Source organism: Tachypleus tridentatus, chromosome 2 (assembly GCF_004210375.1).
Source record: "Tachypleus tridentatus isolate NWPU-2018 chromosome 2, ASM421037v1, whole genome shotgun sequence".
NCBI lineage: Eukaryota > Metazoa > Arthropoda > Merostomata > Xiphosura > Limulidae > Tachypleus > Tachypleus tridentatus.
The window spans coordinates 123,385,666-123,402,255 of NC_134826.1; the positions used below are offsets into that span (position 1 = coordinate 123,385,666).

Genomic DNA, 16,590 nt, shown 5'->3' on the forward strand with positions numbered 1-16,590 from the left:
GTTTAAAAGTTATTGTGTAGTCAATCATTAATGTTTTTGTTATTTCACTCCAACAACAAATAAATGAGATAGGCCTAGCTTTATGGTTATGACTGAAACCAGGTCTACAATGATTTTCAGCTTAAGAACAACTTTGAGACTATTTTTTGCATAATAGTAACCTAAGTGTCATTTATGGTACTGAAATTCCTGATGTAGCAATAAATGATTTGAAATACCACTAATTTATGAGTATTTTTGCAATTTGCATATTTCACTTAACAATTACACAGAAAATATTGATAAAGTCAATTGATACACAGTAAAAAAAAAACATTGTACAATAAACTGGGATTAAATTCATGTTGTTATAAATAGCTTATAAATTGCTGTGTTGTATTTAGGAATTATTGTTCAAGCAAATGCATTATATTTGAACTATTTGTATAACAAATTATGAAGGTATTTTTCTCATTTACTCTGGGGGTCATATGTAAATTGTGAAGGAAGTGAAAATATACTATTTAAAACTATCATGTGTATATTTCTTGTATTTATGTATGTGTTTAAATACTGTATTTTGAAACAAAACTTGATTGATATACATTAATTTTTGCCACATGCTATTTTTTTCTTCAGTACAAAAACTCTATTAATATAAATAATGAAATATTTACTAAAGGTCAAATTTACTAAGCCAATGGAAAAAAAAACTTCAAACAAGAATCAGTGTATAAAATACAATGCAGGCTATAAATCAAATTTATTGCAAAATTATGTATTTTATTACAATAGGACCACTTTTAAAACTTCTTTACACATTAGTAAATTTCTGTCTTTATGATTCTCTTTTAGTTCGTGTAAGTGGATCTTCCAAACATGGGAGCTTGGCAATAACCTTTTCAGCAATAGAATGATAAACATGAGCCTGTTGAAAAAAAAAAAAGTTGTATATTTTGTACACAACTTGAAATGGAAAATTAAGAAATATTTTAAAACCATTGAACATTAATATGATTACAATGATAAACACATTTTATCAACAACTTTGACAATATGGTAGACTTCTGAAAACAGTTTTGTGTAAAAGTACATAATATAATCAGACTTTTCCCTATACTTTATTTTATAATGCTAAGTAGTTTTTTTTATAACACAGTTTGAGTTCTCACAAGGTTTAATACAGGATTGTTATGTTTTTTGTGTCAACTAAATGAAGTGTTTTTTTTCTTCACACAAACACACATATGAAGAATAATGTGAAGGTGATAAAATAAAGAAGTTAGACTTTTGGAGATAAATCACTTTAACAAACTATGATTATAATTTATTTCTTTTACAATATTTCAAACAAATACTCTTTCTTTCGAGCCAAAAACAAACCTGTTAGCTAAAGAAGATTACAGAAATTATATATGTAAAAATGGCTGGTATGGGTAGAGAAAGCACTATTTGCTTCTCTGCATAGTGTTTTATCTACCAACACCAGCCATTTTTACATATATAATTTTCTCTACAAGTGGGTTTTCTCGTTATCACAAAGTATGATTGCAGGAATGTTTTGAAAGGAAACAACACACAAGAACACAATGTGAGATAGAATCATGAGGATTAAATAATACAGTAAAAATAATATAATCAAGTTGAAAAAAAAATGATAATTAAAACAAGGTAACAAAAATTATCAAACACACAAAGCAAAGAAAGAAATTACTCATACATTTCTAAGGTAATAAATTAATGGTATGAAAAGCTGAACCATTTGTGAATACACAAAGGACGTAAACAACCAAATATGAAAATGATTTATTTTTCAAGTTGAGCTCTTTGATTGGTATTGGGAGTATATGTCATATGACAATTTCTTGAAAGTGCTCAAGGAATGAACAGCTTTGTTGAAGTGCAAAACCACAGGCTTATGTTTGATCAAGAAGCTACACAAGTGTTCCCATGTGCATTCAATGAGCATAGGGTAGTTTTATTCTATGTAGATTTCATCACAGTAATTACAAATAATATTATAAATTAAACATTAAGATGTACAGTTGAAATGACTATTCCAATAATATGCTGATTTAAGACTTCTTAGAGATGTTCAATGATCAATGTGAGAGTAAGTGTTGCAGCTGTTCCTCTGATAATAGATACCAACTTAGGTATCACACAATGGTAGTATGATGTTTGGAAACTGACTATGGACAAGTAAATCTTTAATTTTCGTGTCTTGTTTCTAAGACATTCAAGGTTTACATGTAACAGATGGTACTATCTTAAGCTGTGATGTGAAAGTTGTACAACAATATGTATTATTTGTCTATTGAATGGTCGAAACATAAGGGGAATGTGTTTATAACCACTAGAACTAGGAGTGTGTTGGCTGAAATAAGGTTGAACGAATAATTGGAAGTTTTAAATTGTCTATGGTGTTGGTATTGTTACTTCTAATATTGTTTAAGCTCAGCACTATCTCAAAAAAAAGTTTAGACATTTACTGTTAGTACGTAGAAGTGTCAAAATAAAATTTATAACTTGGACTTTACAACTGTAGCAACCATTAGAAAGCTCAATAAAAACAAAAAAGCTTTACATTAGTAACACTGTAATAAAACATGCTGCAAAAGGAGGAGAAATTATTGTTTGGAAGAACAAACTTTCTTTCTTCACAAAGATCACCAACAACTATCAGACTAACTGTCCTATGCTATCTATGACAACAACCATTTTGGTGATTATCAACAGACTATCCATGTCACAATAGAACTAATGATCAAGAAATAATGGACTTTATTAAAAACCATGAATTTAATCATTAAATACTCTGGGCTTTCTATATTGTATCTTCTTCCTAAGACACATAAACCCAACCATCCTGGTAGACCCATAATTTTAACCTACAGCTTTCCTACTGAACTAATTAATATCTAAGGTATCTTGATTTCATCATATCTTTCTACTTACAGATTGTATATTTCATAACTACACAGGTGCCCTCCCTGTCTTATATTGTAGACATATTGATGATGTTTTTGATGTAGTTACATGCACTTTTTTTTACATTTTATTAAATTCTTTCACTTATCACTATAATACACATCTTCTGCTTCCCACTAAACCATCTCATTTCTTGAGAAATATTTCTGTGACTGATGGTAGCAATCTTGTGGCATCTGGACATTACAAACTGATGGACACATGTAGCTATTTACATTTTCACTTTAATCATCTTCTGTTCCATCAAGATAAATATTCCCAAATCAAAACTCACCCACTAAACAGACTCTGCAGTAACAACCAAAATTATAATAGCACATCTGTCAACATGTTCCACATTTTTTCAAAATGTGGCTACCATATCTCTCTTCTCCATCATACTAAAGATAATCTACATACTAAAGAAATGTCCAAAATAATCTTTTCAGATATTGCTTATTTTAAATCATATCAATGATTGTAACACCACAGACAATTTAAAACTTCCAATGACGTGCATCCAGCTCCTCTTCAACCAGCACATTCCTACTTCCAATGATCATAAACACACTTCTTTACCTATGTTTCACCTATTCAACACACAAGTAACATCTATGTTGTTGGACAACTTTCACATCATAACACAGGACAATACCATAAGTTACGTTTTCCCTAACAAACTTCTCAGCCTCTTATAAACAAGTCATTAACATTAAAATATTTACTTCTCCAAATTTAACTTTTGAACAATGCACAACTATCATCTGATACTCAAGTTGGTATGTACAATCATCAGAGGAACAGATGCAACACTTGCCCTTACACTAATCACAGAACATCTCTTAGAAGCCCTAAATCAGCATATTGTTTTAAAAGCCATTTCAATTGTACATCTAATGTTTAATTTAATATATTATTTCTAACAACTGTGATGAAAGGTACATAGCAGAAGCAAGCAGTATGTCCACTGAATGCACACAAGAACATTTACGTAGCATCTTACTTAAGAATCAAGTTAAACCTGTACCATGGCACTTCAACAAAGCTATCATTCCCTTGGGTACTTTAAGTTTGTGATTATGAGGCTAGGCACATTGCATCTATCACATAACCTCCAAAGTAACCAACCATAAGAATACTCATGTCTTTTGATAATATAAATGTATCTTCACAAAATTTTAATCATTATCATGAAACATTACAAGGCCTTCATACACAAAATATCAGGCTTTTCATTTAAATATCACAATATTTCAAATTACATTTTTGCTTGCAAGTTTTTTCTTTCAGAATTTTGACTCTTCAACATGCAAACTAATTTTGATTTTAAGATCAAAAATACTTTTCTTCATGTGAAAACTGTCAACTTATAGTTGCATGATCTCTATAACCTCTTAAATAAATAACAACTGTTTTAGAAAAACTTTATATATTTTATGTTATTTTCTCTGCCTTAACTATATACTAGCTTGATTGATTTGACAAACCTTGTAACTACCATAAAAATTAGAAAAATAAATCTGAATTATTCTTTTTGATTTTTAGAATGGCATGTTGTAACAGAAAACAACAAATGTTTATTTTAAATAGTTTAAATCTCAAAACAGCAAATATTTATTTATTTATTTTTATATTTTATTGATCTTTGAACTGTGTCTAACTAGCAATCCTGTCACATAAATGGAAATGATGTGGCACATATGCAGTTCATGTTACCATATTAAATAGTATAAAACTGGCCTTTACAAAGCACAAATATTTTACTTCTCTTAGTCTTGGTACTAGTATATGAGCATTTTATAAAATACATTTCAGTTACCATACATTAACTATGTAAACAGGATGGTTTAAAATTATCTTTTTTATTTTAAAATTTGATACGTAACTAACTACAGAAATATAATTGTGCAGTTTTGAACATGATGTAGTCCAACTCAAATGGTTTTGGTTAACATGTCAGTAAATTTATATGTGTGCATCCTTAGAGGCTTTCAGCACATCTAACTGATACTCAACTTCAGTCCACATTCACTGCAATACACCCACAGTTACAGTGACAAAAGTATCTGTTATCCTGATCCTTAGCTCCATGATGTCTGTTATATGTGTGTGACACATCATATCCTTAATATACCCCCATACTTCTCTCTTATACTGGCATCTGTAATTATGCTGCATCACAATCAATGATTTAATTTCTGTAAGTCAAATGACAAATTGAGCCTTTTCTTGCATGGTTATTTTATGGGGTTACACTACTCACTAGAGTGAAAAAAAAAAGACAATAAAAACAGTTTGAGTTGGGTTACAAGGTGTTGAAAATGCATGGTTGTATTTCTTTAGTTACTTAATTTTTAAGTTTTAAGATATGAAAGCTAATTTTGGGCCACCAGTATATTACTACTATTTACAAATAAATTCACGAGTTCTGGTAATTTCCCTTAAAAAAGAGAACAGTACATAAAAACAATGATCTTTACTATTTAGGATATTACAAAGTTTTGCATCTTCATGCATTGTACTTGTTAAGCCTAATAAATTTCACACATGAAAATATAAAAAAAACATTTTTATATGTTTTATATAAGCATTTTGAAATAAAGGATTCTAAGCTACTATACTGATACCAAGTAATTCCACTTAGCTGTATCTGGGCCTAAAAAAATTTCATTTATAATCACCATATTACATTTATTATCACTCTCCAAACTCTCTAACATTTATAATGGCTTTACTCATGTAATTACTTTAGGAAGACTGACAGATTATGTAATTTAAAATGAGAGCTTTCGACTGGTTATAAACAAGTATTTTTTAAAGTAGAGTGTGTGCGTCTTCTTATAGCAAAGCTACAATGAGTTATCTCCTGTGTCCACTGAGGGGAATTGAATCCCTGATTTTAGCACTATAAATCTGAAGATCTACCACTGTCCCAGCAGGGGATTTAAAAGTAGAGGTGGGCAGAGCCACTGTTGTGGATTTGCTAAGTATAATATCTCAGCAAACAGAAAAGGTAGGAGGTTGTTATTATATATTTTAGCTTGTTAATCTTGGTAATTTGACTTTCTAAATATTAAAACTGTAGACTTTACATTTTATGATGCCAAAAATACAATCTGAGAAAAAGCAAAAGACAACATATAATGTGCCACATACAAAATCAAAACTTAGCATGTTTTTTTAAATATTTTATTTTTAAACTAAGAAATTAAATCATGTATAATATCAAAATCTGAAGTAAAAACTACAGTTTCATTCCAAACTTATAGACATACACTCATAAAATGTCAAATGTAAGTCTACAAAACATGATAATACACACTTTGATTCCTACCTGTATGGAAAAGATTAAAGTACTTGCCTTACAATATGTTCCCTCCAGCAACAATAAAAGAACCATAATAGTAAAAGAAATGATTTTCATATTGGGTTGTTTAAGTCCTTTGGATATCAGCAAATGATTCAGCTTTTTATCAAATTTTAAAATAACTTTAAAAATGTACAATTTCTTTCTTTCTTTACTTTATAAACTTTTTATGTTTAATAATTTTTTGTAATTTTATTTTGTTAGTTACCAGGTTTTTTCTTCAGTTTTATTATATTCTTTAATTATTGTGGTCCTATTAAAATGTTCCTTACTTATTATTAACTAAAAGACTTTAAAAAGAGCAATTGCTCAAAACGTCACCAAGGAAATTATAAATTATACACACAATCATAAAATCCATTTAGTTGACACCAAAATGTCATAATCTGGTGTTAAATTTGACACAGCTCAAACTTGAAAACTTAAACATTTTAATACATATTAAATAACAATTATTCACACTTACACTTCACAAAAGCCAAATATAATACAAAATGTTATTATAAAACTTCAGTATTAAGTATTTCAAAAACATAATGTAAACAGTAATTTATCACATACTGAAATAAAGCAGAATTAAAACATACTTGTGGACTACTGGGTTTAGAAACAACTATTGGTTCTCCATTATCTGATGTTTCTCTTATTGTTATGTCCAAAGGTACATCACCTAGCACATAAAATATACAACACGTTGTGAGTAGTTTTCAATTGTTCAAAGGAACAAACTGTTTTGATATATATAATACCTTTTAATATAAAATTATTCAATAACTGAAACAGAACTATTTTATGATGTTATATTACAATTTATTATATGCATAAGATTGAATTGATAAAATATTACGTTAGTTCATTTAATTATTTCCTGCACATCACTATCATTATGCACTGATGGTCAACTCTGGTTCCCAATGCCAGTTAATAAAAAAATACGAAATGAGATATAGTTGTTTACCATTTGAACCATGTATTGTAACATAGCAAAACTGGAAGGAAAAAGTTATAATTGAAAATAAACCAAGTAAATTGTAAAAGCATAAATAAATGTTGCTTAATCATGCCATGTTTCTCTACCAACACTAATTTCCACTTTTTTAACTTATGAATTCAAAATGTTTTTACATATTCATAGTTGTGAAACTGTTAAGTGTAGATTAAACATACAAAACACAGAACTCAGTATAAAGTAAAAATGCCATTAACACTACTAAAGAACAATAAATGTAACTTCTCTTTTCAAGTGTGGTGATAAAAACTGTCCAGTAATTACTGACCCATTAGTCTTGCAAGAGTTGTGAGAAAAGCTTTGCAAAGGCATTTAACAAAGTTTAGAATTTTACTGGATACTCAACATAATTTCACTAAAGGAAAATCTTTAACAAATATTTTAATATTCTTTAGAAAGATTACTACTTATGTAGATAAGGAAATGGTGAAGATTTTGCATATCTGGATTTTTAGAAAGCATTTGACAAGTGTCACATAAAAGGTTTGTAAAAAATATTATCTATAGTTGTGGGGGATAAGTTTGCAAATTGGACAGAAGAGTGGCTGGATGGAAGAAAGCAGAGGGGGAATTTCAATCAAATTGGATTAATGTTACAAGTAGGGTACCTCAGGTGTCAGTCTTAGGGCCTTTTCTTTTTTTGATTTATATCAATGACATAGATGAAAGAGTGACCAATAACTTACTTAAATTTGCAGATATTAATATCTTGGATGTTGCTGGCTGTGAATAGGATGCTGTTGATTGACAAAAGTATTTAAATTGTTTATTGAGTTGGGCAAATGGGGATTAATTATAATAAATGCAAGATAATTCATGTGGGTTATCATATTTTGAATTCTAAGTATAACTTTACTGGGAATAAGCTTAAAAATATCATGAAAGAAAAAGATCTTGGTGTAATAGATGATCAGTTTCTAACGTCATCCAAGCAGTGTGCTGTTGCTAGTGGGAGGGCAAATAGGCTATAATTTCATTGTAGAGGTCACTGGCTAGGCCACATTTGGAATATTGTGTTCAGTCTTAGCTTCCTTACCTTAGAATAGACAATTAATTATTTAAAGCAGTTCAGAGAAGGGTTACTGGAATGGTACCTAGGATGGAGGGATTGAAATCTCTCAAAATGTTTTTTCTTTGAAAAATAAGAGTTAGGGGGATTCTCATTGAGGTGCTTAATATTGTAAAAGATTTTGATGGGATTGATGCATCATTTTTTTTTATTTAACAGTTAGGATGGTAGGACAAATGGGAACACAAAAATAAATTTTAGCAGGGTAGAAGTCACCTTTAGTTAAGACAGTTTTATTTGTCTAACAGGGCCTTTGGAATGGGTTGCCTTCAGACGTTGTACAGGAAGTAAATTTAAATGAGTTTAAGAAAAGCGTGATAAGTATATGAATGATAAGGGCTGACTTTAAGTTGTTGTTTTTTCAAGTTAATTTAGCTTAGAGCATGAAACAGCTGAGATGGACCAATCAGTCCCATAATGTCCCAAATATTATGTTACGTTAAATGTTTTGTATTGAAAACAATGCCAACTGTGGCAAAATAGAGAGGCAGTTAAACATAATTAATTTAAAATGTAAATAATTTACCAAGATCACTTTATATGTATAATATCACTTCTTTTATTATGTTTCCCTAGTTAAGTACACCTGCTACAGGTAGCCAATGAGATAATTGGTAACATCGATTCAGAATCCATTCCCACACAATAAAAAGTTATATTTTTTTATTCAGGAAGTGTGCAGTGTACAAATAATCTACAAAAGTGTAAATTGAAATTACTAAAAAATTCTGAAAACTAGAACATGGTAACATATAAGCAAGAAGCGAGATCAGCAGACTACAATTTTTTCTCATGATGCCTAATAAACTATAAAATTATTTTTAAGTTTGTAAGAGTGCAAAATTAATAAAAGATACAAAGTGATAACTCAAAAGATAATTAACAGTAAATTTAGGATGAAAGTCATTGCTTTTCTGGTAATTTGAAAACAGAAAAGGTTTGCAGAAAAACAAAATAATAATCAAATCTTTGCAACAAGACAACATCATAGGAGCAAGTATAATAATTTTTTTTTAGTTGTATAAAGACAAGTAGGAATTGATGTACACATAACCTAGCTAGCTATAGTATTACAGAACATTTTGATGTCACAAAAAGTATTGAAACAAGACGGTCAAAACTACAAAAACCAAGTTAATTAAAATTTAAAAAATATTTATCCCTACCTTGGCAGATCACTGTAAATATTTTAATCTTAGTGAAAGTTGGGATAAAAGTTTTAAGATTTTAAGTAGCTCAGTTTTTATAGTTGTGACTTTCTTGTTTAACGTTTTTGTAGCATTAAATATTTCTAGATTACTGTATCAAGCTAGGTTACACACACACACACACACACACACACACATATATATATATATATATATATATATATATATTGATCTCTGTTTGTCTTTATGAAATTAAAACTTTTTTTTTTCATTTTACTTCTTTGTTTCAGCTTTATTTTTATGAGCCAGCAGCATCAAGTATGTTCACTGATTCACTTATACATGCAAAAATAAAAGCAACAAATTATCTGTTGGATACAGAAAATCCGATTATGCACAGTTTTCCCAACATACAAACACACATGCATTCTAGATTGTCATAACTCTCTCAACACAGGTGGTCAATTTGACTGATCACTTCTCCTTTTTGTACTTGTTTAAAGACTATAGATTTAGTACTTCTAACTTTGAACATAGTGTATATTGTCTTTTGAAACTTAGCAGTTTTTCAGTTAACATTATAAGTATTTCATATAAAAAAATAATAATTTTTAGTGAAACATTTTTAATAAAATAAATTAAAGTTGTTTTTCTTTAATTTCACACAAAGTTACAGCAGGGCTATCTGCACTGACTATCCTTAATTTAGCAGTTTAAAACTAGAGGGAAGGCACCACATCAGCACCACCCACCACCAACTCTTGGGCTACTCTTTTATCAATGAATAGAGGTCTGACCATAACATTATATTGCCTTCACTGGTGAAAGGGCAAGCAAGTTTGATGTGATGGGAATTCAAATTGCCATGCTGAACTACTAAAATAAAGATTTGTCTATAAACATACTAAGTATTTGTTTTGAATAGTCTGAGGGCAAAGTAATTTTTCATGTTAAAATTAAAAACACTTTTCTTCATCTCAAAAATCTCAAATTTCTTTTGTGTAATCCCTTAAACCTAAATAACTTTCAAACTTTTTTTTTTCAGTTACACTTTGTATTTTATCTGTTATTTTCTCTATTCTGTCTCTATATGGGATCGGCCAATTTGATCAACCTTGTAGCTATAAAAAAATTGAAGTAAATCTAACTTACCCTTTTTGTCTTTCTAGAATGATTTAAAATTGTAATATGAAACTACATTCATTTATTCTAAGTGACTTTAAGCTCGTTGCAATAAATATCTATTTATAATTAAGTATTGCATTATATGAAACATGGATTAATAAAATACAAAAAGTGACAATTTCTTCTATCTTTTAAAATTTCTTATGGCTTCCTAATTATGTGATAAGAGCTGTTACAAATTTGTCCAAGTCTGCCATTAACATTCCCACAGGAATAAACCATGTATTATATAAGTGAAACTAACATCTATCTGTTCAGAACACAACATATGTCATTTGATAGAGGCAAACATTGACTTTCTATTGGTTACAGGTGATATATCATTAAAGGTAAAAGAGACCTATTAACAAATCCTGAGAGAGAATGTGATAGGTGGGTGTGGCAAAAAGGGTCTGATTTTCTATTTGATAGCTCTGTAACCAAACAAAATTGAAAGTTATAAAATTCATAGTTTGACTGAGCAGTGAAGATTTTATAGAGAGTAACTTGTATTTCATTCAATCATAACTGGGGTATGGTGGATAAAATATAGAAGTTACCTGGAGAAAATTTCCTGCAACACTTGTGAAAATTCAGAATTTATTGCCTTATATTGCCTTATAGAATTAAGAACTTAAAACTTATATACTGTTAAAAATGGATTATTAGCTAAGTTTTTATGCTAAACTAATTGGTATAATATAAACAAAAAGTAGTTTAAAACTTCAGAAACCTTGTGACGTTCACATTAAAGGATACCTGTGAGGATAGAAATAAACAATCTTCCTCTTCCCAAGCCTCACTCCATCCCTACAACGTGTCTTAGAGATTGGATTAAGTTCAGTACTATTTAGTCTTTTTTTTTTTTGTTAAGAAAGCAGTATGGAATTGAAAGATAAAGCACCTTAAAGTGTTAATGAGGCAAAGAAATGTCACATAATTGTGACATTAGTTGAGAAAATTCACAAACTGGAATGAGTGTGTTATCCACAGGCAAGGAATATGGTATAAATAAGTCTTCTGTACATACATTTAAGAGACGAGAAATTCCGTGCAAGTGTTAAGGTTTCCATCCCTCTAAATGCTAAAGTTTTTCAACTGCCAAGGAGGAATCCATTCATGTAAAAAAAAAGGAGAATTATCGAATGTGTGGATTAATGAACAAAAATAGCTATATTGTTGAAAGTGTAGCTATATGTGAGAAAGTGTATAGTTTGTCTGAATATGTACTCTTCACTGAAGGTATAAGTGCTGCAGATGTTTAGTGCAGATGAGACAAGGCTCTTTTATAAGAAGATGGTCAACAAGATGTACATTATCAAGGAGCAGTAGGTAGCATCCAGGTCTAAGACTTTTAAATATAGGCTCATTTTGCTTTTTTTGCAGGAATGCATAGGATGACTTTAAATGCAGGTCTCTGTTAGTGCAGTGCTCAGGAAACTAATGTACAGTAACAAAGGACATCTACAAATGTTTTTACTTATGCTTGTACATACAAATGATGTCAACTTGCTTAGACATTTCCACAAGTCAAACTACCTCAAACTATATGTATAAAATCATAAAACTTTCAAATGTGCATTTATAAACACAAATCATACATAATTAATTAAAATATAAACATAAAGCTTAAATGCAGTCTAATTGTTTAGCAAACTAATACATATAAAGTGAGAAATACTTGTCAAGCACTACGTATATCTCAAGAGAACAATCAACTAAGCTCCTTTACTATCTCATGTTATAAGTCCATACACTGTTAGAGGTTTCTTCAGGCTGTAACTGAATTGTGTAAAATTTGCAATTCTACTGGTTATAAGCATGTCATTAAACTTAAAACTGTCACTTGGCAACACAGCTTTGACTCTGCAAATGGGCATGGTTGACCCCATTAAGAAATTCTTGGAAATTTTCCAGACACTAATGAAAGAGAGGTGGAACTTTTATTTGACCTTCTGTGCCAATAGTCTTTATTATTTTCTCACAGTATCACATATTATAGCTCGTAAAGTTTAGACTTGTAACCACGAGCATATCACGTGACAGCAAAAACTAGTTTTAATTGCTGTTTTAAATGTTTCTTTTTGAAATGAAGGAATAAAACTTAGATAATATAAAACATTAATTTATAACATATTTGATAATAGTAATTTCATTAAAACACATTCATATTAAAATAATTTAATTAAAGTTTCAATGTAACTCAGTAACATGAACAGAAGGGGTTTAGAATGGCAGCAGTGTCATGGGGTTGAAGGGCAAGAATGACCAACATTTGCCTGTTGTTTGGGATGCAAATAAAATGGCTTAGGTAACTAAGATGCTATTCAATGACATTTTGCAAAATCATTTTATGTATGAGGTTAAAGAATACCTGGCAGAGAAGAATCTCAACTTTAAGGTTCTTCTAGTTTTGGGTAATGCTCCTGTTCATGACCTTGACACACTGAAATTTAGCCATCCTAATGTGGAAATAATATTTTTACTTTCCACTATCACACACATCCTGCAATTGACATACCAAGGGGAAATAAAGACATTAAATTCTTACTGTACAAGACATGTCTACCAACATGCAACCCAAGTTATAGACTCCAGTGTTTTCAAACACTTAACCTAGTTTTGTAAAGCTTATAATATATTAACAACTGTATGCATATCACCAAAATGTCATGAGACAAGGTGAAAGAGTCTATCATAAATGCATGTTGGCATCACCTTTGGGCTGAAGTTATGAACGATTTCAATGGCTTTCCGACAGTTGAGACAAAAACTGTCAATATTATGACACTTGCTAAAGAAGGTGGAGGTGAGGGGTTTGATAATATGAACAATAAAGAGGTGGTTGAGTTGCATGAATCTTATTACCAAAAACCAATGGATGAAGAACTTGAAGCAACAATAGCTGCCAGCAACAGTGATAAAAACAATGTAGAAACATAACATGCTGAACCCATTCTCACAGCAAAGGCTGTGTCTGGTTTCCTATGCAAGGCAGATGAGCTTGGAGAAATGGCTGAAGATATTGATCCCATAATGGAGAGAAGCATTAAGTATAAAAGATAGTTTAATGATGTTCTAGCACCTTACAGAGAAATCTTAAAAAACATGTAGAGGAAGGATAAACAGATGAAAATTACCAACTTTATGAAACCCAAGTCAGCTGATGTAAAACCTTATGACCCCATCCCATCAATTTCTACACCTGCTTCATTGGAGTTTGAAGCCAAATTTTCTGACGATCCAATGGCCTTAAACTAACCTCTCAGCTTTCAAATCTATTACAATCATCATCACAAGTCTTCTTCTCGTCAACAAAAAATCTTCACCATCATTCATAGGTGAGTGTTACAAAAAAATTCATATATAAACATTTATCAGAGATTTAATGTGGTTGTTTTTCATTATTTCTTATATTAATCATATAAGGTACTGAGTTCCTCGAAGATAAATGTGCTCAACACTTCTCATTCAAGGAACATATCCCCCATGTTGGAGGAGGGCCCACTGTATCTTGTGTATATTGTTGTTGAATGAGTGATATTAGATATCCCTACAATTACTTCCTTTTTGGAAAGGTTTTTTTTTTCTTTATTTTTATTCAAACGTTTTAAAGGTGGTTTAAAAAGACAATTTTTATGGTTACTATTTTGTTTTATAACAACAGCTACTATTAAAAACTACCATACTTAGTGATAAGAGAAAATGAAGAAGCTACTATTATAATAAGCCATGGAACTACTGCTGCAAAAACTAGTGTAAAGATCAGTGTTGAACATTTCTACTATGTTGGCTGAAACTAGAAAAAAAAAACACCTTCTCAAGAGGAAAAACAGATAGAAAAGTCAATAAAACATCTGGAGGCATTTCATTGGTGGAAAGATTTAAAATTTTGAATATCACTTAAAAGAATTGTTCCTCTAACAAAAATTAAATACTTGGCCAGTTTAACAGAAACATAAAAAATATAATACTATTATGAACATCTCAAGATGCATAAATATATGCATATAAAATAGTGTAAAAATATGCTTAATTCATAAGCCAATATGAATAAAACATTTATGAATTAAAGTTTAGTATAGAATGTGTAGAATTTTACATTCTCTTGTAACAAAAAATGTCTAAATAGCTATAAAGTGTAATATCACAAGCTAAACATGAACAAAACTTTACTTCAAGAAAATTACTCTGAGGATTGGGTATACAAACATGTAAATGTCTCTTCTTATTGGTCAAAATATACTTTACTCTTGACAAAAATAATGTATGTTTAACAATATTATCATCTTTTTTACTTGAACCAGGTTTTAAATAATGATAAGGCAACATATACTAAGTATTGCTATAACTTCTGATTTGATTTGACATAATCCACTTACCTAATATTTCAACATCCAGCTGTTTTGATACCCATTGAGCACCATCTTGACCAAATATGTAAGAGGTGTGCCCACATTTTGGACAGGAGAAGGCATTCATGTTTTGTATAATACCCAGAACAGGCACACCAACCTTATGGAACATGTCTATCCCTCGAACTGCATCTAGTAAAGCTATGTCTTGAGGGGTTGTCACGATGATAGCACCTATAAGAAATTATTTCATTCATTTTTTAAATGTACATATTTGATAATGAAATACACTGAATCACCTAATGTCAAATAAGTTGTTTTATATTCTCAATGAAGTGAAATAATTTTGGAATTACTAAAAAGAATGCATACTAACCAATTACTGAAGACCATAAGAGGTGAAGTTTGGTATTTAGATACATGACAAATGAATCTAAAAGGGGGTACCTAGTTGGGAGTATAATCACTACAACATGTGAAGAGAAAGGGGCCACTCCATCAGAAGGATCTTGTCAGGACAAGAAAGTTGACCTGCTACAGGATTAAGAGCACCCAGGATGTGACCAGCAAGAAGACAGACATGTTGAAGTTTGGTATAGAAAATTAGAGCCAGTGTTTGAAAATAAAGTGAAAGGGATCAGGTGCTCCCTTGATGAATGATGTAAGAGATAAATGTCAAACAGTCAGAATGGATCATAACTATGTGCTCTCATACTACAGGAAGGAAATGATACAATGCTCTAAAAAAGCCAAAACGTTGATGTGTTAGGAAGATTTGACTTCTGACCAGCGACCGTCTATCTCAAGAGAATTCCAATATATTCCCATCTATAAGAAAAGCATCTGTAAAGAGATGAAAATCAGAATGAGGAGGAGGTAGAGGAACTCCAACAAAGGTGTCCATGTCAAGCCACTAGGGAAGACTGACCTTTATCAAAAATGGAACGTGCAGTCCAAGAGATTCCAAACAAGATCCTACTAATGCAGCACTCATTGAAGGTAACACATGTGAGCACAATTCCTAGGGTTGATAGATTTCATGGAAGACTGGGTCTCCAAATGAGAGAAAGAAGCTTGCCTGCAGGAAGAGAAGAAGTCTTAGCCTTGAATACCAAGAGCTCCCTATCCATGAAATGTAGGGAGAAGGCTAGGTTCTGCTGAGATAAATGTTGGAAAATAACCCAGATGAAGAAGATACTGGGTGGGGTGAAATGGAATTTCTCCAGTTTGATATTTCATTCCAAATGAGCTTCCTAGCAAAGAAAGAAATGGGTATGGTTGCAAGATGCTTATGGGGAAAGAGACAGTTATCCATATAATGGAGAAACTGCAGACTGTGTATGTGGCAAGAAAAGGCTCTAACTACATGACAGAAGATGAACGAAGCATATACCACACCAGATTTTGCAGAATTGAAACATCTGACCATTGTGAATAAACCAAAGTTAATGTCTGGATGTAGGAGAAATAAATAGAGTTAAGCATCTGAGATGTTAACTTTGTTCGTCCATAGAAATGAAATGAGTAGC

At 30.7% G+C, this 16,590-nt stretch overlaps 1 protein-coding gene across 5 annotated transcripts in view; it reads right to left on the minus strand.

Moving 5' to 3' along the window:
- Window positions 1-724: 724 nt before the first annotated feature.
- Window positions 725-16,590, minus strand: part of Nubpl (NUBP iron-sulfur cluster assembly factor, mitochondrial) — a 74,370-nt gene continuing 58,504 nt past the window's right edge. For all 5 annotated transcript variants that reach the window (XM_076490716.1, XM_076490717.1, XM_076490715.1 and 2 more), the window contains 3 exons: window positions 15,089-15,295; window positions 6,904-6,986; window positions 725-907 (listed from right to left, as the gene is read on the minus strand). In XM_076490716.1, the coding sequence (XP_076346831.1) occupies window positions 818-907; window positions 6,904-6,986; window positions 15,089-15,295 (380 nt within the window). In that variant the 3' untranslated portion in view covers window positions 725-817. The remainder of the gene's footprint in view (window positions 908-6,903; window positions 6,987-15,088; window positions 15,296-16,590) is intronic.